General features: G+C 47.3%; 1 protein-coding gene and 2 long non-coding RNA genes across 3 annotated transcripts in view; 1 reads left to right on the top strand and 2 right to left on the bottom strand.

Moving 5' to 3' along the window:
* LOC132438835 (uncharacterized) overlaps positions 1–22,211 on the bottom strand; it is an 85,713-nt gene that overhangs the window by 42,070 nt on the left and 21,432 nt on the right. The gene's annotated exons all lie outside the window — the stretch shown is intronic.
* Positions 7,244–9,642, bottom strand: C15H16orf54 (chromosome 15 C16orf54 homolog). Its single transcript, XM_060033110.1, has 2 exons — positions 9,608–9,642; positions 7,244–8,978 (listed from the first exon to the last, which is right to left on the bottom strand). Exon 2 carries the CDS (start codon positions 8,976–8,978, stop codon positions 8,304–8,306), a length of 675 nt encoding a protein of 224 aa, XP_059889093.1. The 5' UTR covers positions 9,608–9,642; the 3' UTR covers positions 7,244–8,303.
* Positions 7,489–21,073, top strand: LOC132438832 (uncharacterized). Its single transcript, XR_009522233.1, has 3 exons — positions 7,489–7,609; positions 17,951–18,061; positions 20,775–21,073. It is a non-coding gene; the product is annotated as an uncharacterized lncRNA (long non-coding RNA).

Raw genomic sequence — 22,211 nt, 5'->3', positions numbered from 1 at the left:
ATATGGTAGGTAAAACTCCATAAATGTTTCAGTACCGCCGTACTTTGTTCTAATCACTTCCTGAGGAACAGAACATTTTGGCAGTTAGTAAGTAACTGCTTTTAAGACCTGCTTTCTGAGGCCCTAAGTAACTCAGCTTGTAAGACCAGACTACAAAGATCTGAAGAGAATCTGATCGTGAAGCTGTGAATAACATCTCGCTGTGCACGTCAGATTTACCCCAGATAATGTGGGCTTTCTTTATTCAGGTAGGTAGTGCTCTTTGGATCCCTGGACCTAGTATAGCACACTTAGAAAATGATCAGAGGCAGAGATCCTCACGTGTACCTCTAGTTTGATGGGTCACTGGGTCACCTATTTCTTCTCCCAGCTCTTGAGCTAGAATTTTTCGAAGACTTAGCACCAACAAAGAACCATCCCATAAGTCACTTGCTTCTTGATGTTTGGCTGTTTTTCACCAAGGGAAAGATTCTCTTTTGGAATACCACATCAGTAGATAAAGAACAATGCTGGTTTCTTAAAGGCTGGATAAAAAGTCATGCTTCCCACATTAAAAAAACAAACAATAAAGGCCCCTGAACTGTAATCTCACCAAGAACCAAAAATATCTTATTTTTACTTTTTGCGTGATTTGCTGTGTTTTCTCAGAATATTAGAAGCCAGGAGGGGAATTCATTGAGACTTGGCAGCTTTTTAGGTAAAGGACTGCACTAACGTATGTTTGTGTTATTGGTATAGTAATTACCCAAATACATGGGAGATTTCAAGGGCTAGACTAAGTCTTGCATTTTAAAATTCCAATCTAGTTCATTCCAATGGATGAAAAGTCCGTCAGGGGAAAGATAGAAGATGCAAAAGAACTGTTTCAGTGACCTATCTGAGGCAGCCATTCAGGGATGCTCTGTGTATGATAATTAAAACAGAACCAAAAAAGGTCCATACATCTTTCCTGACACGTCATTGATCCTCTCCTGTGTTTTCACTTGTTAACTATTGCTTGCCGGATGCGGTGAATTTCACCTTGCTCAGCACCAGATAGTCTTCTGTATGATTCGTTAGGCAGATCCAAAGCAGTGCTCAGTCTAGTGGATTATTTTCTACTGCTAAGCCAAGACTTTCCCGAGTGCACTGCCCAAGGCCTTGTGACATTTTCCAGTCTGGCTGGTGGGAAGAGGCCCTGGCTTCGTGTGAGGCCCTGGGCACTGCTGCCTTAATCCTTTCACGTGGCTCTTCTCTGGGCCTCAGGTGGTTTTCTCACACATGTGTGTTGATCAGTTCTTTGCTGAACAGTACGCAAGAAGGACCCACAGCAGATCTTGGGGTTCTCTCTTCTCTGAGCCCGCAGGTTGGAAACTCTCTCAAGCAGTAAGCTGGACAATCTTAAAAGGACAAGTCCCCTTTCCTTCCTCCCTCCCTCCTTCCCTCTCTCTCTCTCTCTCTTTCTTTTTTATATTTTGGCTGTGCCGCATACCTTGTAGGATCTCAGTTCCCTGACCAGGGATTGGACCCGGGCCATGGCAGTGATGGTGCCGGATTTCAACCACTAGGCCCCCAGGGAACTCCCTCCTCTGTTTTCCTTTCCCTCTGGGATTTCGTTGTTTTCATGACTGTCTTTCATTGCTTGGTGTTCAGTGTTTTGAAAACTGTTGTTCCGTGTGTTTTGTCTGGTTTGGTGGTGGCAGTGGAGGTTGTTTCAGGCAGAAGGGTAAACCCAGTCCCTGTTCCTCCACTTGGTGCAAAGGGGAGTCCTGGTGGCACCCGTATTCCTTGATGCTCCTCAGGTGGTGCCAGTGTGAGGCACCTCACAGACCTCTTTCTTCTGCCTGAAATGCTTCTCTCCATTGCATAGAATCTTTCATTATCTCCTCCCCTCTGTTTTCTCTGTTCTCTTTTTCTGGAACTTCTATTAGGTAAATATTGAATGAATTGATCCTTTATCTCTTAATGTTGCTTACCTGTTTTCCATTTCTTTGTCATTTTCCTCTACCTCCTGAGAGATGTTTAAAAACTTCTTCCTCCCACACCTTCCTTTAGAAGGAACTTTTTCATTTGGGCAATCAAATTTGCAATTTCCAAATTATATTAGAATTTCCAATTACAAAAGACATTATGATGCACTGCCTTCCCAGAAGCCTCTGCCGGTTTCCTAGTGTATTATCTTATTTATGTGTTTCCTCCAAGGCTGGTTGTCTTGTCTCTTCACCTTAATCCTTTTTCGGCGCCACTGAAAATTAGTAAGAGGAGGTCCACGTTGTTCTACTTGGCAGCCGAGTGGTTCTAGGTCCCCAGCAGCCCTGTTCCTGGACAGGCTGCAAGCTCTGTGGGCCGGTGTGTTAATTGATTAAAATGCTTCACTTAGAAGCATCAGAAGGTTTTGTCCCCCTCCCTGCCCCCCCCGCAGGTGACATTTGGCAATGCCTGGAAACATCCCTTCACAACTAGCGGTATGCAACTGACACCTAGTTGCTACAGGCCGGAAATGCTGCTAAATATCCCACAATGTACAGGAACACAAAGAATCATCTGGCTCAAATGTCAACAGCATGAAGGTGGGGAAAACCCTGATTTAAGATCATCTGCGAGCAGGACGTCCCACCTCCAACCACCAAAGTCCAACACAAAGAGGGACCCTCCACACCCACTTCAGGGGCCTTCCCAGGCACTTGCTCAAGTTTGGTTTTCTGTTTTTTGGGTTTTTTAAATATTTATTTATTTATTTTGGTCTTAGTTGCGGCACGCAGGATCTTCCTTGCGGTATGCGGGCTCATGGTTGCAGCATGCGGACTCTTAGTTGCAGCATGCAGGATCTAGTGTCCCGACCAGGGATTGAACCCAGGCCCCCTGCATTGGGAGCGCAGAATCCTACACATTGAATCACCAGGAAAATCCCTCAAGTTTGTTCAGAAGAGATCTCCGACCAGTGTTTCCTGAGCCACATGTGGCCTACGGGCTTGTTTCTTTGGATTTTATAGGTTTATAGATTCATATACATATATATAAAGTGGTCTTAACATTTTGGTTGATTTTACCTAAAAACCCAAATTTCTAGCTTCTGCTGGAAAATCAGAAGGATGGACATGATTGGTGGAGCCGAGTGGCAGCTGCCCTTACAGACAGGTGTGAAGTCTTCTCGCCTCTGTCCCCTGGTCCACATCACTCTTCACCTATATCTCTGACTTGGCCTATTTATGCATGTGAATTCATGACCCCTGTGGTTGTTTGTTTGTTTGTTTTTGGGGGGCGGGGCGTGTCGTGTTTTAATACTGGGGCAAATACTGACTCTGTAATCAAGGATGACTGTGGAGAGGTTCTAAGATAATCTTTGTTTTTTTTTAAATAAGTTTATTTGTTTTTGGCTGCATTGGGTCTTCGTTGCTGTGCGCGAGCTTTGTCTAGTTGTGATGAGCGGGGGCTTCTCTTCATTGCGGTACAGGGGCTTCTCATTGTGGTGGCTTCTCTTGTTGCAGAGCACCGGGGCACGGGCTTCAGTAGTTGTAGCACACGGGCTCTAGCGCGCAGGCTCTGTAGTTGTGGCGCATGGGCTTAGATGCTCCGCAGCATGTGGGATCTTCCCAGACCAGGGCTCGAACCCATGTCCCCTGCATTGGCAGGTGGACTCTTAACCACTACGCCATCAGGGAACTCCCTGAGATAATCTTTTAGTTAATCATCTTGTTTTCTCTCCCACTGGTACTATTACTTTAGAATAATGGCAGGATGTCTGTAGGAGGACCATATCTGCCACAGTCAGAGGCAGAGACCTGGGGATCATCAGGGAGACCAGGAGCTGAAGCTATGGGTGTCAGTGGGATTGCCCAGGAAGACTGTGTCGAGGGAAAGCAAAGGCTGAAGAAGGCAGAGAGCAAAAGAATCAGAGAAGATGGCAGACAGAGGGAAGGGAATTCAGATGTACGTGGAGTCACAGAAGCCAAGGGAAGAGCACATGTCAAAAAGGGAATCAGGACTTCCCTGGTGGTCCAGTGGTTAAAACTCTGTGCTTCCACTGCAAGGGCCATGGGTTCAATCCCTGGTCGGGAACTAAGATCCCACATGCTGCACGGTGTGGCCAAAAAGTTAAAAAAACAAAAAGAATCAAAACGTCTAATGCTGCCCACAGGAGGCTGAGGATTTTTAATCCTTTGATTAAAATGTGTAGGTCATGATTTGGGGGAAAGCAGTTTCTAGAGAGTGCAGGAAGCGCATAGAAGCCTGTGGCGGGTTGCAGAGTGATGGGAAGATGAGAAAATGTAGACTGCTAGGACAGACAGCTCTTTCCAGAAGTTTGAACTTGGTTCAACTTCAAATGCAAAGATTTGAACTTGGTTATAGAGGAAATCATCTGGTTTTTGTGATATTTTGAACGGTATAACCTGACAAGCACATCCCTGCTGTGAAACATCTAGAAATGCTACATAAAATCAAGTAAACATCCTTTACAAAGCACAGCTGGGTTTCAGGAAACTAAGGGGAATCCCTGGAGCCACACACGAAGAGGTATATTGAAAACCAAAGCTAAGGGAGCTCATGGGCAGTTGTAGATCTTGGCAAAATGAAGGGCTTGGGTTTTATATCCACGGAGATTTTGGAGGCCTTACCTGGGGCGTTGAAAACTGAGACCCTAATATACAGCTCAGCCCCTTAAAGGGTGGCAATCCTCAGTGGAAAAGCAGATTAGGAAAAAAAAAATCTTTCCATCAGCCCATAAAGCACAAAAGAACCTCGTGGGTCTCACCCTGAGATCTAGAGGCAATAGAAAGTCTCCCCTGAGAATTCATAACCAAAGGTGTGCCCTCATTTAAATTTGGGGTTCAAATTTACACCATTTGCATAGTCTCGGAAGCCCAAATAAAATGAACAAATAATGTGGTCCAGGGTTGGTTATTCCCCTGAGGCATCCTTGGCAGGAGCAAACACAGAAGCTCGCTGGAGAGACACCCTGGAACTAGTCACCGGGATTCTTACTAAGGCCCTGTTGAAGCTGAGTTCACAGCCCCAACTTAGAAAACAAGAGGAAGCCATCTGTCACGAAGGAGAGTGAGCAGACACCCTAGAACTTGGAACTCCAGAATTATTGGGTAAAGGGCCATACAGGAAGTGCGTTTCATTTTATTTTATTTTTAAAATTTATTTATTTATTACTTTTGGCTGCGTTGGGTTTTCGCTGCTGTGTGCAGGCTTTCTCTAGCTCTGGCGAGTGGTGGCTTCTCTTGTTGCAGAGCATGGGCTGTAGATATGCAGGCTTCAGTAGTTGTGGTACGTGGGCTCAGTAGTTGTGGCTCAAGGGCTCTAGAGCTCAGGCTCAGTAGTGTGGTGCACAGGCTTCATTGCTCCACGGCATGTGAGATCTTCCCGGACCAGGGATCGAACCCATGTCCCCTGCATTGGCAGGCAGATTCTTAACCACTGCTCCACCAGGGAAGCCCAGGAAGTGCGTTTTTTTTTTCAGATGTTGGGGGTAGGAGTTTATTAATTAATTAATTAATTTTTTTGCGGTGTTGGGTCTTCGTTTCTGTGCGAGGGCTTTCTCTAGTTGTGGCAAGCGGGGGCCACTCTTCATCACGGTGCGCGGGCCTCTCACTATCGCGGCCTCTCTTGTTGCGGAGCACAGGCTCCAGACACGCAGGCTCAGTAGTTGTGGCTCACAGGCCTAGTTGCTCCGCGGCATGTGGGATCCTCCCAGACCAGGGCTCGAACCCGTGTCCCCTGCATTAGCTGGCAGATTCTCAACCACTGCACCACCAGGGAAGCCCCAGGAAGTGCGTTTTAAACGTCAAATAGCATAAAGGAAGAACTCAACATGAGAAAGTGATAAGATGGTGTGTTTTGTTTTTTTTTTTTAATTTTTGGCCACACCCCAAGGCACGTGGGATCTTAGTTCCCCAGCCAGGGATTGAACCCACACCTGCTGCAGTGGAAGCATGGAGTCTTAACCACTGGACCACCAGGGAAGTTCCAGTAAGATGGTGTTCAAAATGAAGAGGAGATGTTTAAAATAAAGAGGAGAAACAGTAAAACAAATGTATCTATGAATCCGTCTACTTATTCATTCATTCTCCTTTCTTTGGGCTCCTGCTGTGTTTTAGATCCTGTTCTGGGTCTGGGGCTATAAAGGTGACTTTGGGGACAGCAAGCTGGACTTTGCCTCAGGGAGATCACATTCCTCCATGCATGGGTGTAGGTATCCATCTTTCATTTTACTGTATCCTTAGATGTCACAGCTAGAAAAGTCCCAAGAGAGCATCTGTTCAACTTTCAACTCTCTTGTTGTAAAGAGAAAGAATGTGAGGCCCAGTAATACAAAAAGTACTTTTCTCCAAGGGTGAGTGATAGAACCAGATAGAGAACTGGGGCCTTGTCCCTGGTGTCCCTTCCCCACCATCCTGCCTCTGCTGACCCCTTGGCATGCAGGCCTCTAAGCTCTGAGCGTGGTTTCTCGGTTCTGTGTCCCTGAGGGACAGTTCATGCTTCCTGGGCAGAGTCCCCACAACCCAGTCCTGTCAGCTGATGGTGACCACGAGAAGTGACATAATTACCTGGCTTGTGAGTGACAGAGGTGGGACAGCAGCCCTGATCTTGTATCAGTTATGTCTTCCTGTCTTATCTCACCTCCCTCCACCCCCACCCCTGCCACTAGAGAGACTGAGATCTCCCTGAGGGCGGGGGCCAGGTCTGATTCCTCCCTCCTCAGGGCCTGGCTCAGGGAAGATGCTGGGAACACAGGCTGGATGAGTGCAGCCGGGGGTGGGGGGGTGGATGTCCCTCAGCCAGGGGGCTTCTAAAGCCCTGGCTGCTCGTCCAACTCCTGGCATCCAAGGGGTGAGAAGGGAGGTCCAGGCCCAGGTGCTCTCTGGCCCTCTGAGGAGGAAGAGCAGAGTGTTGGCCTCTGCCTGACAGCATTTCCGGGGTGTGGGGGAACTTGGTGGCAGGGCGGGGGAGTTCCTGGCTTAAGTAGCACAGGGTGGCTGCTCCCCATGCAGGGCTCTCATCCATCACAGCACTTCTCAAGGGTGGTCTCAGGGCGGCACCAGAGTGTCTAACACTTTCCTAATACTGGCTGAGCCTTTTGACGAGGAAGAGCAGATCTCAGGGTCGATGCCTCCAGCAGGAAACAAGGTCTACTTAGAACTATACACCTTTGTTTACACTGTATTTATTTCCATGTTTTACCTTCTATTTCTGACAAGTGATACTTGGTTTTCCATTTACAGAAGTGATACAAAACAGATTCCTTGTAAAATGAATTTATTAAGCAAATGGTAAACCAATTTAAAGAAAAATACAAAGTACAGGTGGTAACTGACATGGCAAGATCCTAACATTCAGGACTGAGGTTTGAGAAGTCAGAGCCCAGCGAACGGAAACTCCTTCGCCTCCCCCCAACACCTGGCTCTGCGCCCAGAGGGGAGGTCAGCTGATACAGATATCGGGGCTCCATTTTTGTGGGGTGGAGCATCATAAGTAAGCCTGTCTTGGGGCAACTCTGTCTCTCTGGACCGCTCCAAGAAGCTGGGAGGGAAGACGGCCAGGGGCCACGTTCTGGGAGAACGTTCCTTTCCACACCGGATCGAACTCAGATCTCCTTGGCTTGGGCTCCCCTCACCGTGGAAGGGTAAGATCCAGAGGGTTGGGTTGCGGCGGCCTCGAGAGGACATGCTGCCCGCCGGCCTTTTGCGGCTCTGGGTCCCAGGTGCAGGCAAGAGATGGCCTCTTGTTGCGGTGGGGGTCAAGGCCACAGTTTATATGTAATAAGATGCTCTTTTGCCTGACCTTGGCCTCTCTGTATGTTTTTCTGGAGGGATGCTGTGGCTCTGGGAAGCTGGATTCCCGTCATCTCCTGCTAGCACGGCTGACCCTTGTCATCACCACACTCTGTTCTTCAGCGTCCTCGGGGCCCTTACTCCGATGTTGGCATCTTAGGCACACACCGAAGGAGGGTGGGAGCCGCGGCGTTGATGCTATTCCCTGTCTGTCTGGTACCTTGAGTTCTTCATCTGGAATGTGATCTTGGCAGTTTCTGGCCCAGAGGTGGCCGCAACTCCAGTTCTCTAAGCCCCCGCCCCGGGCAGCTAAGCAAAGGCACCTCTGAGCTTGCCCCGCAGCGCAGGCTCTGTCCACACCCAGGTTGCCCAGGCCCAGATCCAGGGGAACCGAAACCCAGAAGTTAAAGGCCTGGGGAGGGGCATTCTTTCCCGGGGCCTCAGCTGTCAGCTCAGGTTCTCAGGAGCCTCAGGGTCTTAGGATCCCTCTGAGGTTGGGCCTCCCCCAGGGGTCTCTGGGAGGCCAGTCCTCCAGGCCCTGGGGATTCAGAAACTCACGCTGGTCCGGGCTTCACGCCTCCAGAAAGCTGAGATCTGCTCCAGGGTGACCCGAGGCTGGAGGCCCCACTCAGGATCGGGGCTTCCTGGTCGCAGCCTCCGGGCCTGGGGGCTCCCGGGATACGCACTGGCCTCTGGCCTCTGTTCAGGCTCAGCCCAGCTCACCAGGCCTGGGGTGTGGGGCCTCTCCTCCCAGACCTGGGGCCTCCAGAAGGTGCTACGGGTTGGGGCATTTGGTGGGGTCTGGGGGACCAAGGAGCTGGGAGGGGAGTATGGGGCTGAAGGGGCAGGTGGGGCTGTCACTCGTGCCTCCAAGGCGCCCCCCTGGGTGGGTGGGTCTGGGGCCCGGTCCATCAGCAGGGGGACCGCGGAGCCATACCAATCCTCGGAGCGCTCTCGGGGGGTGCCCGTGGGCTCAATCCATAGCTCTCCTCCCGGGCGCCAGACCAGGGTGGGTGCGCAGATGCTGGGGTCTGGGCGGAGGGAGCGGCGGAACAGGCGTTCGGCCAACACGGCCGTGGTCAGGAGGAAGACAGCAGCCAGGGCGGCCAGGGCCAGCATGATGGGGACACAGGGCCCGCAGGGCAGCGGGGGCCATGAGGAGGCCTCTGATGCAGGGGGCCCCTCCATGTGCCCAGAGGGCTGCTCTGGGGTCGGAGGCATCTGGAGAGATGGGGTCAGGAGAGGAAGCACATGAGACAGGGTTGGCACGATCAGGAGAGAGAGGGGCCAGGGGAGCAGGCTCAGCAACATCTGGCTGGAGAAACAGACCCAGGCAGACAGAGGAGCCCGGAGGACCGAGAAACGGCGGGAAGGAGCCAGATGGCCAGAGAGATGGGGCCCACCTCTGTCTGCAGCCAGGCCCTCCTGTTCAGAATCCCCAGGCCCTTTCTGGAAGCTGCATTTTCCTCCCAGACTCCAGGGTGACTCAGACAAAACTGAACTCAAACTCAAAGAACCCAAGGGCTTCTTTCCTCCTGCCTCAGCCCGCTCATGCCTTGCTTAGAAGAAGTGCTGGGTGAGGAAACGAGAGCCTCCGTCCCAGCGCTGCCCCTGCGTGCGGGCCCCGCTCCCGGTCACCTTGGCGGCGCCCTGGCTGCTCCTTTGCCCTCACAACTCTCCTTGGAGTTGGTCTTGTTCTCTGCAGGCTCCCCTGAGTTTGCTGTTGTGCCAGGTCTCAGGTGCCACCTCTGCACCTGTCCCCGCCTCTCTGGCTTTGCCCAGTCTCTGTCTGCCTCTGGCTGTCCCCCAGGTCCCCCACCTGCAGGGGCCTCCTGCATTCCTCACCTCACCTCAGTCAGTCTCTGGGCTCCTGGCTCGCCCTCAGAGCCGCTCTTCCCTGTGCGAGCCAAGGGTGCAGGGCAGCTGCCTCAGATGAGGGCGGAAGGGAGGGCACCACCTGTTGCTGGGCAACTGTGCCCTGGATCTCCCAGCCCCCACAGAGTGTTTCCAAGGCAACCTGGGGGGATGTGGTCACTGCGGTGGGGAGGCGTTTCCTGGTGAGAGGTGGGGCCGGAATGGGCAGTGGTTCTGTTGAACTCAATCATGCCCCAGGCCCCAGAACAATTACCTGGAAGCCAAGAGAGAGAGACAGAGCCCATCCAGACCACCAAGGTGGCTTGCTCTACCTGCTTGCAGGTGGTTGCTGTGTCCCTGCCCTGCCCACTGGGCCCCGCCGTACCCACTTCTGCTGTCTGTCCCCACACGCCTTCCTGCTTGCCCACCTTCTCCATGCATTTCACAAACATATATCTTCTTGTCCTCAGACCATTTAGCCCCAATTTTGGTTGGAAACTCTGTGAGGTGAGGCTCAGGTAGCAAAAATGTCAGGCCTCTGGGAAGGATCCAAGGCTAGAAAGTATGCTGAGGCCTCTCTCCAAGACCACGAACATTTGTCATCTCGGCTCCTTTCTCCTGGTGCTTAGTGTTAAGGAGAGAATCATCAGCTCCTGGACTGGGAGCCTTTCAGAGACTGTCTAGAATCGACTCACTCACTGACAGATGGCAGGTAAGCCCTAAATAAGGGAGGTGTTGTGTTCTAAGTCACACACCTCATGTATATAGGAGGATGGGGGAAGCATAGATATAAATTCCTTCTCTGCCAAACAACGTGTACACAACAGAACTCTTCCTACGTACTCAGATTTTGTTTTGCAAAATGACAGCCATTTAATGTGAAAGGCTACAAAAACTATGTTGAAATGTTAGCGTCTTACCAAAGAAGGTCACAAAGGCAGCCTGACTCAGATTGCTCTGTCCTTGCGGTTTGGAGGGAAGGGCCAGAAGGAGTACAAAGTGTGGCAGGGGTAGGAGTAGGTGGAAAGGAGAGTCCCAAGGCTCTGGCCTTAATATGCATCACCCACCGAGATTAGAATTTGATGAGATTATAAGCCTTAAAATAAAACCTGAGCTTAATACCACTGAACTGGATATGTACAAGTGGTTAAGATGGTAATTTTTGTGTGATATGTATTCATGACGATAAAAAGTTTTCTTTTAAAAGAAATTCCAAATAAATAAAACCTGAAAATTGTTATGTATGTTCTCTTGTAATTAGTCTTTCTTTAAAAAAAAATTAAAGCTCTAGAACAGTAAACATTATTCAGAACCACAGGGCTTCCCTGGTGGCACAGTGGTTAAGAATCCACCTGCCAATGCAGGGGACACGGGTTCCAGCCCTGGTCCGGGAAGATCTCACATGCCACGGAGCAACGAAGCCCGTGTGCCACAACTACTGAGCCTGCGCTCTAGAGCCCGCGAGCCACAACTACTGAGCCCGCGGGCCACAGCTACTGAGCCCGTGCACCTAGAGCCTGTGCTCCGCAACAAGCCACCGCAATGACAAAGAGAAGGCCCCGCTTGCCACAACTAGAGGAAGCCTGCACATAGCAACAAAGACCAAATGCAGCCAAAAATAAATAAATTAAATAAACTAAAAAACAAACAAACAAACCAGAAAGACCAGGTATGATTTTTTGTTGTTGTTGTTCCTAAGGTATCAAACTGGCTGTTTTGATTCTTAACTGTTTTTCATCACTTACAAAAAGGCTTAAAAAATTCTAACTGGTTCCTCAAGAAATTAAACATAGAATTACCATATGTCCAGCAATTATATGTCTACATATGTGCAAAAGAATTGAAAGCAGAGACACAAACAGATATTTTCACACTAATGTTTATAGCAGAGTTATTCACAAAAGCCAAAAGGTGGAAAGAACTCAAATGAACTCAAACGTCCATTGATGGATGAATGGATAAACAAAATGTTTATATTATATATAAAATATTATTTATATCATACATATTATTCAGGCCTAAAAAGGAAGGAACTTCTGAAACATGCTACAACATGGATGAACCTTGAAAACGTTATGCCAAGTGAAATAAGGCAGACACAAAAGGACAAATACTGTAGGATTCCACTCATATGAGGTCCCTGGAGTGGTCAGGCTCCAAGAAACAGAAAGTAGAATGGTGGTTGCCAGGAGCTGGTGTTTAATGGGTCTAGAATTTCAGTTTGAGGACTTCCCTGGCGGCCCAGAAGTTAAGGCTCCTCGCTCCCAATGCATGGGGCACGGGTTCAATCCCTGTTCGGGGAACTAAGATCCTGCTTGCCGCATGGTGCTGCCGACATATATGTATATATATATACACATAATTTCAGTTTGATGAGATGAAAAAGTTCTGGAGATGGAAGATGGTGACGGTTGCACAACAATGTGAATGCACTTAATGTTACTGCACTGTGCACTTAAACATTGTTAAAATGGGGGAATTCCCTGGGGGTCCAGTGGTTAGGACTCAGTGCTTCCACTGCAGGCGGCACAGGTTCAATTCCTGGTCGGGGAACTAAGATCCCATAAGCCACGCAGTATGGCCAAAAAATTAAAAAAATAAATAGATAATAAAATAAAAATTGTTAAAATGGTAAATTTTATGGTATATATATTTTACCACCATGAAAACTTTAAATCATAGTATAAAAAATTGAAACATAAAGAGGAAAATGATTCCTTACAATTTCCTCACTCCCAAGTAAACCTGCATTTTTTTTACAGGCTTCTGCAGGGTAGGGAGCAAAACCCAGGTATTCTGACCCCTAGCTTCCTCCCCCTCCACCATGCAAGAATTTCTGAAAAAAGGAATCAGGAAGTTACTCAAGGAGTGTGTGTAAAAGGGAAGTCTCTGGTCAGGAGTCTGGAAAACAGGCCTTTGTGCAGGAGTCTTCTGGTTGACAGGGTGCTCCTGGATCCAAGTGTTCTGGGATGAGCCTGGCTGTGCTTGGAACCAGTTAAACTTTTTTTTTTTTTCCTTAAAGCTCTTCCACTTTAATCTCCTTTAGGATTTTCTTTGAACTCCATATGCATTTTATTTCCCCCCACCCTTTATTTTCTTTTTTGGCCCACCTCATGCGACATGCGGGATCTTTAGTTCCCCAACCAGGAATCAAACCCGTTCCCCTTGCAGTGGCAGCACGGAGTCTTAACCATTGGACCGCCAGGGAAGTCTTATTTTTATTTTTTAATTGAAATACAGTTGTTTTACAATGTTGTGTTGTAAAACTCTATTTCTCATACACTGTGCAGCTGGCCCATGGGCTGCTGTGTGCAGAGCTCTGCCCTTGGTGCTCTTCACTCCTAAGCGTATGTGGTGGTTTTTTTAATATTTATTTATTTATTTAGGCTGCGCCGGGTCTTAGTTGCGGCATTTGAGATCTAGTTCCCTGACCAGGGATTGAACCCGGGCCCCTGCATTGGGAGCGCAGGATCTTACCCACTGGACCACCAGGGAAGTCCTTATGTGGTGGTTTTAAAACATGTCTCCAAATTCCTTTCCACTCCTCCTGTCAGAGGTAGAATCTCATCCCCTGCCTCGTAAATATGGGCTGGCCGTTGTGACTCACTTCTTTTTTCTTTTTTTTTAAATTTTATGTATTTTTTTTTTGGCTGCATTGGGTCATCATTGCGGTGCACGGGCTTCTCACTGCGGTGGCTTCTCTTGTTGTGGAGCACCGGCTCTAGGCACGAGGGCTTCAATAGTTGTGGCTCGCAGACTCTAGTTGTGGCACACGGGCTTAGTTGCTCCACAGCATGTGGGATCTTCCCAGACCAGGGATTGAACACATGTCCCTTGCATTGGCAGGCAGATTCTTAACCACTGCGCCACCAGGGAAGTCCCATGACTCACTTCTAATGACTAGAATTCAGCAGAAGTGACAGTATGGCTGCCACGGCTAGGTTAAAAAATAGGGAGAGTGCTGTTCCCATGTGGCTTGGCTCATTCCCACTCTCTACTCATCCTTGAAACCCAGTCACCATGTGTGAGGAAGCCTAAGACACAAGTAGGTGCCCTGGTTAAAGTCCCAGCAAGGGTCCCAACTGACAGCCAACGGCAACTCTCTGACCCGTAAGCAAGCTCCTTTCCAGATGACTCCAGTCCCAGGCTTCCAGCCACGTCAGCGGACGCCGAGTTATCCCCACTCAGCCCTGGCCAAAAAGCAGATTCATGAGAAAAAAAAAATATTGCTGTCTTAGGCCACCAAGTTCGAGGGTGGGTTTGTAGCAGAGAAATAGATAATCTGGAACATTCTACATCAGTGTTTCTCACCAAGTGAGTAAGGACAGTACTTCAGAATAACCTGTGGGGCCTTCTCCAGGGTTCACTCTTTATCCCTATTCTTCCCCCCACCCCCGCCCATTCTATTACACTGTTTTAGGGCCTGAATTGGGGAGGGTGAGGAGGAACATGGTAGCCACGAGAGCACTGAGTTGGTTAAGAAATCCCACAGGACACCATGATCAAGTGGGGTTTATTCCAGGAATGCAAGGATTCTTCAATATACGCAAATCTATCAATGTGATAAACCATATTAACAAATTGAAGGAGAAAAACCATATGATCATCTCAATAGATGCAGAGAAAGCTTTTGACAAAATTCAACATCCATTTATGATAAAAACCCTGCAGAAAGTAGGCATAGAGGGAACTTTCCTCAACATAATAAAGGCCATATATGACAAGCCCACAGCAAACATCATCCTCAATGGTGAAAAACTGAAAGCATTTCCACTAAGATCAGGAACAAGACAAGGTTGCCCACTCTCACCACTATTATGCAACATTGTTTTGGAAGTTTTAGCCACAGCAATCAGAGAAGAAAAGGAAATAAAAGGAATCCAAGTTGGAAAAGAAGAAGTAAAGCTGTCACTGTTTGCAGATGACATGATCCTATACATAGAGAACCCTAAAGATGCTACCAGAAAACTACTAGAGCTAATCAATGAATTTGGTAAAGTGGCAGGATACAAAATTAATGCACAGAAATCTCTGGCATTCCTATATACTAATGATGAAAAATCTGAAAGTGAAATCAAGAAAACACTCCCATTTACCATTGCAACAAAAAGAATAAAATATCTAGGAATAAACCTACCTAAGGAGACAAAAGACCTGTATGCAGAAAATTATAAGACACTGATGAAAGAAATTAAAGATGATATAAATAGATGGAGAGATATACCATGTTCTTGGATTGGAAGAATCAACATTGTGAAAATGACTCTACTACCCAAAGCAATCTATAGATTCAATGCAATCCCTATCAAACTACCACTGGCATTTTTCACAGAACTAGAACAAAAAATTTCACAATTTGTATGGAAACACAAAAGACCCCGAATAGCCAAAGCAATCTTGAGAACGAAAGAAGGAACTGGAGGAATCAGGCTCCCTGACTTCAGACTATACTACAAAGCTACAGTCATCAAGACGGTATGGTACTGGCACAAAAACAGAAAGATAGATCAATGGAACAGGATAGAAAGCCCAGAGATAAACCCATGCACATATGGACACCTTATCTTTGATAAAGGTGGCAGTAATGTACAATGGAGAAAGGACAGCCTCTTCAATAAGTGGTGCTGGGAAAACTGGACAGGTACATGTAAAAGTATGAGATTAGATCACTCCCTAACACCATACACAAAAATAAGCTCAAAATGGATTAAAGACCTAAATGTAAGGCCAGAAACTATCAAACTCTTAGAGGAAAACATAGGCAGAACACTCTATGACATAAATCAAAGCAAGATCCTTTCTGACCCACCTCCTAGAGTAATGGAAATAAAAACAAAAATAAACAAATGGGACCTAATGAAACTTCAAAGCTTTTGCACAGCAAAGGAAACCATAAACAAGACCAAAAGACAACCCTCAGAATGGGAGAAAATATTTGCAAATGAAGCAACCGACAAAGGATTAATCTCCAAAATTTACAAGCAGCTCATGCAGCTCAATAACAAGAAAACAAACAACCCAATCCAAAAATGGGCAGAAGACCTAAATAGACATTTCTCCAAAGAAGATATACAGACTGCCAACAAACACATGAAAGAATGCTCAACATCATTAATCATTAGAGAAATGCAAATCAAAACTACAATGAGATATCATCTCACACCAGTCAGAATGGCCATCATCAAAAAATCTAGAAACAATAAATGCTGGAGAGGGTGTGGAGAAAAGGGAACACTCTTGCACTGCTGGTGGGAATGTGAATTGGTTCAGCCACTATGGAGAACAGTATGGAGGTTCCTTAAAAAACTACAAATAGAACTACCATATGACCCAGCAATCCCACTACTGGGCATATACCCTGAGAAAACCAAAATTCAAAAAGAGTCATGTACCAAAATGTTCATTGCAGCTCTATTTACAATAGCCCGGAGATGGAAACAACCTAAGTGCCCGTCATCGGATGAATGGATAAAGAAGATGTGGCACATATATACAATGGAATATTACTCAGCCATAAAAAGAAACGAAATTGAGCTATTTGTAATGAGGTGGATAGACCTAGAGTCTGTCATACAGAGTGAAGTAAGTCAGAAAGAAAAAGACAAATACCGTATGCTAACACATATATATGGAATTTAAGAAAAAAATGTCATGAAGAACCTAGGGGTAAAGCAGGAATAAAGACGCAGACCTCTTAGAGAACGGACTTGAGGTTATGGGGAGGGGGAAGGGTGAGCTGTGACAGGGCGAGAGAGAGTCATGGGCATATACACACTAACAAACGCAGTAAGGTAGATAGCTAGTGGGAAGCAGCCACATGGCACAGGGATATTGGCTCGGTGCTTTGTGACAGCCTGGAGGGGTGGGATGGGGAGGGTGGGAGGGAGGGAGACGCAACAGGGAAGACATATGGGAACATATGTTTATGTATGACTGATTCACTTTGTTATAAAGCAGAAACTAACACACCATTGTAAAGCAATTATACCCCAATAAAGATGTTAAAAAAAAAAAAAAGAAATCCCACAGGTGATTCAGATACGCCCTCCCTGTGGATGAAATCCGCTAGACCTGCTCTGTCCAATACGGTAGCCATTAGCTAGGTGTGGTTCTTCAAATTCAAATTCAGTCAAGTAAAACATTCAGCTCTTCAGTCTCACTAATTACATTTCATTTAATTAATCCACTAATTACATTGCAGCTAGTGGCCACTGTATGGACAGTGCAGCTACAGAACATTCCTGCCATCACAGAAAGCACTATTGGGCAGTGCTGCTTTAGAACCTGGCTTCCCAGACGGTCAGCAGCACCCAGAGAGAGCATCAGAATGCACACTCTCAGGCCCCGCCCAGACCTACTGGATCAGAAGCTGTATCTTATCAGGATACCCAAGTGACGTGTGGGCGCATGAGTGTCTGAAAAGCACGGCACTAGCCAGTTCTCAACCTTGGCCGTATGTTAGAAGCACCCCGGGAGCTTTTTAAAAAGATTGAGGCTTGGACTTCCCTTGGACTTTAAAAAGATTGAGGCTTGGTCCAGTGGTTAAGACTTCACACTTCCACTGCCGGGTGCACAGGTTCGATCCCTGGTCAGGGAACTAAGATCCTGCGTGCTGTGCGGCGCAGCCAAAAAAAAAAAAAAAAGCCTGAGGCTGAAGCCACACCTCAGACCAAGTAAATCAGAACGTCTGGGGAGGGACCCAGGCAACAGTCTTCAAGGTTTTCCAGGTGATTTCAATGGGCGGCCAAGGTTGAGACCCACTGCTATGGTCTACAACCTCTGGGGGTCCAAAAGCTTCTGCCCTGCAGTGGACACCTGTTGGATTGTTAGACTGACGCCACTATTTGAGGAAGTGTCTTTTCTGAATGGTTACAGTAAGAGCCGTCACATTCCTATAATGTCACCCCCACCACACACACACACTTAACCGTGAGTTGATTGAATGCCTCAGGTAGGCTGGACCAATGAGTTCTTTCCCTTGGAATTTTGGAACTGAGACTGAATGTCTCTGGGTGACTGAATCTGTTAGATGTGAGGGTTGGGAACTCTCAGTGCTCCCTCTCCCATCACGCGGACCAGAGAGAGGAGCACTGGAGAGAAAGAGAGAGATTTCTGATGTTGTTTGAGTCTCTGGTTCCATTTCCCTCCAGATGCCCAGCTATAGTCTTGTCCTTGGCTCATGCGTCCTTATAATACATTTCCCTTTGTGCTTCATAGTTTGGGTTGGGTTTCTGTGACCTGCAACCTGCAAATGCTTATTTAATATAATCCTAGGCCTGTTAACTATGTTTCAGAACAGAATTTATTTTTTTTTTAAATTTTGGTCTCATGGCTTGCAGGATCTTAGTTCCCCAACCAGGGATTGAACCCAGGCCCACGGCAGTGAAAGAGTCCTAACCACTGGATCGCCAAGGAACTCCTGGAACAGAATTTCTAACTGGATCCCACAGGTAACTCAAAGTTACTAAGTAAAAAACTGCTTTATTATTATTGTACAGAACATTTCTTTTTTTGTACTTTTCTATATTGTATAATATTTCATAATATTAAGAAGGCTTCCTGGGTAAAACTGCCTGATTTATTTGGGCAGCAGGCAGACAGGGGAGGGGAAGAAGCAAGCTTTCCCAGCAGTGCAGCCTCTCTGAGGAAACATCTGTTTGCAGAACTGGAGTTCTGGGCCATGTCTTCTCCAGTCAGAAGTTCCAGATGATGCCAGGCCCAGTGTATGTGGACCTCAAAGGAACAGAGATGTGGCGGCTTGGTGAGCTACCCACTGGGGTTCTGCTCACTTTTAGACTTGCTAAAGGAATTGCTAACTGACTGCCTGGTGCCCCCTTCACTTCTGCTTGGATCCCACCTGCCTAATCTGGCCATGCCCACACCTTAATAGTTCTCTGTAGCGCTAAACTGAAGCCCCATCTGGAGATAACTGGACCTGATGGATCTTGAGGAAACGATCATTTGAGCTGAGTATGTTGGGGGGGGGCCCTGCCCACAAGGTGGCTTTTGTGGGTCCTTTTTCTCCACCATGATGCTACTTGAAAAGTTAATGAGGTATATTCCAGACTGAGGCTCTCAGTGGCCAACACCTACACTCTATGTTGCATCGCTGCCCACCTGATGTTTCCAGGAGAAAGGAGGGCCCAAGGGGCTACCACAACTTTCCCCAAGTCCTATGTGTACTGAGCCTGACCATACTTAGGTTCTTAGCCTGATTCTGGCGGAGGTGGATGCTCTCAAGAAAACATCAAGGGACTTCCCTGGTGGCACAGTGGTTAAGAATCCGTCTGCCAACGCAGGGGACACGGGTTCAAGCCCTGGTCCGGGAAGATCCCACATGCCGTGGAGCAACTAAGCCTGTGCACCACAACTACTGAGCCTGCGCACCACAACTACTGAAGCCCATGTGCCTAGAGCCCATGCTCCGCAACAAGAGTAGCGCCTGCTCCCCGCAACTACAGAACGCCCGCGTGCATCAACAAAGACCCAATGCAACCAAAAATAAAGTGAAAGAAAGAAAGAAAGGAAGAAAAGTGAGGGATACCTGTACCACATTTTGTTACATCACTCCATTGCTGCACTTTCTACATGTAGCAGCACTGGGTGGCCAGACTTTATTTATTTATTATTGTTTCTATTGAGCCATTATTCACATACTATAAATTTCACCCTTTTCAGGTGTTCCATTCAGTGGTTTTTAGTGTATTCACAAGACTGTGCAACCACCACCACTGTCCAATTTCAGAACATTTTCATCTCCCCAAAAGGAAACTGTATACCCACTAGTAGTCACTCCCATTCCCTCCTCCCCCGCAGTCTCTGGCAACGACTATCTGCTTTTTCTCTATGAATTTGTCTATTCTGGACATTTCATATAAATGCAATCATACAATTTGTGGCCTTTTGTGTCTTGTAAAACATCGCATAATGTTTTCAAGGTCCATCCATGCTATAGCATGAATCAGTGCTTCACTCCTGTTTTTTAATCACTGAATAAATAATATTTCATCATATGAATATTTGTCTTTCCCACTACCTGAAAGTAGAGCATTCCTATGAAGTCTTCCATAAACTGAAATGACAAAGCAAAGAAGTAATTATCTTAGGACACATCTTGCTAATGGATGCACAAAATAAACCGAGATAAAGCACAGATGCCCACAGACACAGTTGAAAACTATGGTGGCTGGATGCTGAGATGCTGAGTGTAGTTTCTGGGGAAAGAGCTTGGCTGTGCCACTCCCTTGCTTGGGGTATGTGCTGCCTCTATAACCACTTGCTGCAAAACAGACACTGAATACTACTCTCACCTTTTGGCTTTTACTATTGTAAAAGCGAAAATCCTCTTCAGATTTCTTTTGGCTAGCAAAAACAGGTACTAATGTAGGTTTTCCTAAAAGCAAAGTGGCATAAAGTGAACTTTCAAGAAAAGTGGGGAAGGGACTTCCCTGGCGGTCCAGTGGTTAAGACTCTGCACTTCCACTGCAGGGGGCATGGGTTTGATCCCTGGTTGGGGAACTAAGGTCCTGCAAGCTTCATAGCGTGGCCAGAAAGAGAGAGAGAGAAAGAAAGAAAGAAAGAGAAAGAAAGAAAGAAAGAGAGAAAGAGGGGCTTCCCTGGTGGCACAGTGGTTAAGAATCCGCCTGCCAAATCAGGGGACATGAACAAAGTTCTAGCCCTGGTCCAGGAAGATCCCACATGCCGCTGAGCAACTAAGCCTGTGCACCACAACTACTGAGCCTGCGCACCACAACTACTGAAGCCCATGTGCCTAGAGCCCATGCTCCGCAACAAGAGTAGCGCCTGCTCCCCGCAACTACAGAACGCCCGCGTGCATCAACAAAGACCCAATGCAACCAAAAATAAAGTGAAAGAAAGAAAGAAAGGAAGAAAAGTGAGGGATACCTGTACCACATTTTGTTTATCCTTTCCTCGGTTGATGGACATGTGGGTTGTTTCCACTCTTTGCCTATTACAAGTAATGCTGCTAGAAACATTCAGGTCCAGGATTTTGGGTGGACATATGATTTCAGTTCCTTTTCTGTACATACCTAGGAGTAGAATTTCTCATTCATATGGTAATTCTATGTGTAACTTTTTGAGGAACTGTGGGTGGCCAAATTTACAACTGTTAAGTTCATCCACTTCTTACTTTCTGCTCAGAACTCACGTTCCTCCAGCAACGACAGCTCCACACCTTCCCCTTCCACATTGTTGAGGACCTCAATGAACCTGGCTCCTGAGCAAAATGTGGAGGACACCAACCTCAGGCTAGAAGAGCAGCAGCAGCAGGCGCCAGGGGAGACAACCCTTCAGGAAGACGGTGCTGTCTTCCTGCCATGCTTACGCCACCCATCCTGGCTGAAGCCTAAAGACTCCTTCTTAAGCAACGTTACTGCAACCAGAGTTCTGGGTTTCATGCTTCAAGTGGCCTTCATCCACAACCCACAACCCACATCTCACCACTGCCTACTGAGCAAGGTGTGTTTGGACCTTGCCACGCCCACCTGGGATCAAGAGGCAGCAACCAGGAATGGCAGGGACGTGATCAGTGGGGGAGGTTCCTGATTCGTGCTCCAGACCCCACATCAGCACAGCTGAGGGCTCCAAGCAGAACGTTGGTGAAAAGTTGCTTTACACTTCAGAATTTCAGCTTCTGCAGATGAAGGAACGTGCAGTCAACCCTCAGCTTCTCCCAACCAGACGGAATTAAACCGCACTCCCTCTTCGTGTTCTCTGTAAAGTGCAGCCTCAGGTGTGAGAAGCAGAGAAGCGGGCAGCAGACGGGCACATTTTATACTTGGACACTGAGGCTTAGAAGGGTTGAGTAGCCTGTCTGGGGTGACTAACGATCCTATTTTGCCCGGGCCTCTCCTGGTTTTAGCATTGAAAGTTCCATGTCCCAAAATACCCTTAATTTTGGGCAAACTGAGAAAGCTGGTTAGTGTCTTCCAAAGTCACACAACTAGCAAGTGCTGGAGCTGAATCTGAACCCGGATCTCACCATCTCCCATGTCCTCCTCCTGCTGAATGAATGACTTCCTGAGCAGGTCAATCACGTGAAATATATTCAGAGCAACAAGAGATCCAGGTGTTTCCTGATGCTCTTCCTTTCCCTTTTGCCCTCTCTGCAGGGGCGCCCAGACCAGCTGAGAGTTCCATCCCTTACCCAGGGCCATCCTGATGCCTACAGGGAATAAGGACAGGGCCGCTGAGCTCAGGAGAGCTTTATCACTGTCAGGGCCTGCCAGGTCTCACCTACCTGGCTCCCCAAGATCTCAAGAGTCAGAGATTCCAACCTTGAGAGCTGTGAAAAATGATGAGAATGAATTAGAGAGGTCCAAAGTGCCACCTCTTTGGGGAAATCTGGGGAGATGGAAAGAACCTGGGCTTTGGAACCAGTCAGCCCTGGATTTAATCTGAGCTTCCCATCTTTTTTTTCTTTTCTTTTATACTTTAAAAAATTTTAATTTTATTTTGGAGTATAGTTGATTAACAATGTTGTGTTAGTTTCAGGTGTACAGCAAAGTGATTCAGTTATACATATACATGTATCTTTTTTATACATATATCATGTATTCTTTTTCAAATTCTCTTCCC

The sequence above is a fragment of the Delphinus delphis genome, chromosome 15 (genome assembly GCF_949987515.2).
Source record: "Delphinus delphis chromosome 15, mDelDel1.2, whole genome shotgun sequence".
NCBI classification, from domain to species: domain Eukaryota; kingdom Metazoa; phylum Chordata; class Mammalia; order Artiodactyla; family Delphinidae; genus Delphinus; species Delphinus delphis.
Note: the sequence above shows the minus strand (reverse complement) of the source record. Positions and strands in the feature narration are given on the sequence as shown.

What these genes read in the sequence shown, in the direction of transcription:
- C15H16orf54 (XM_060033110.1), bottom strand. Translation starts at nt 8,978, where the DNA reads ATGCCTCCGACCCCAGAGCAGCCCTCTGGGCACATGGAGGGGCCCCCT.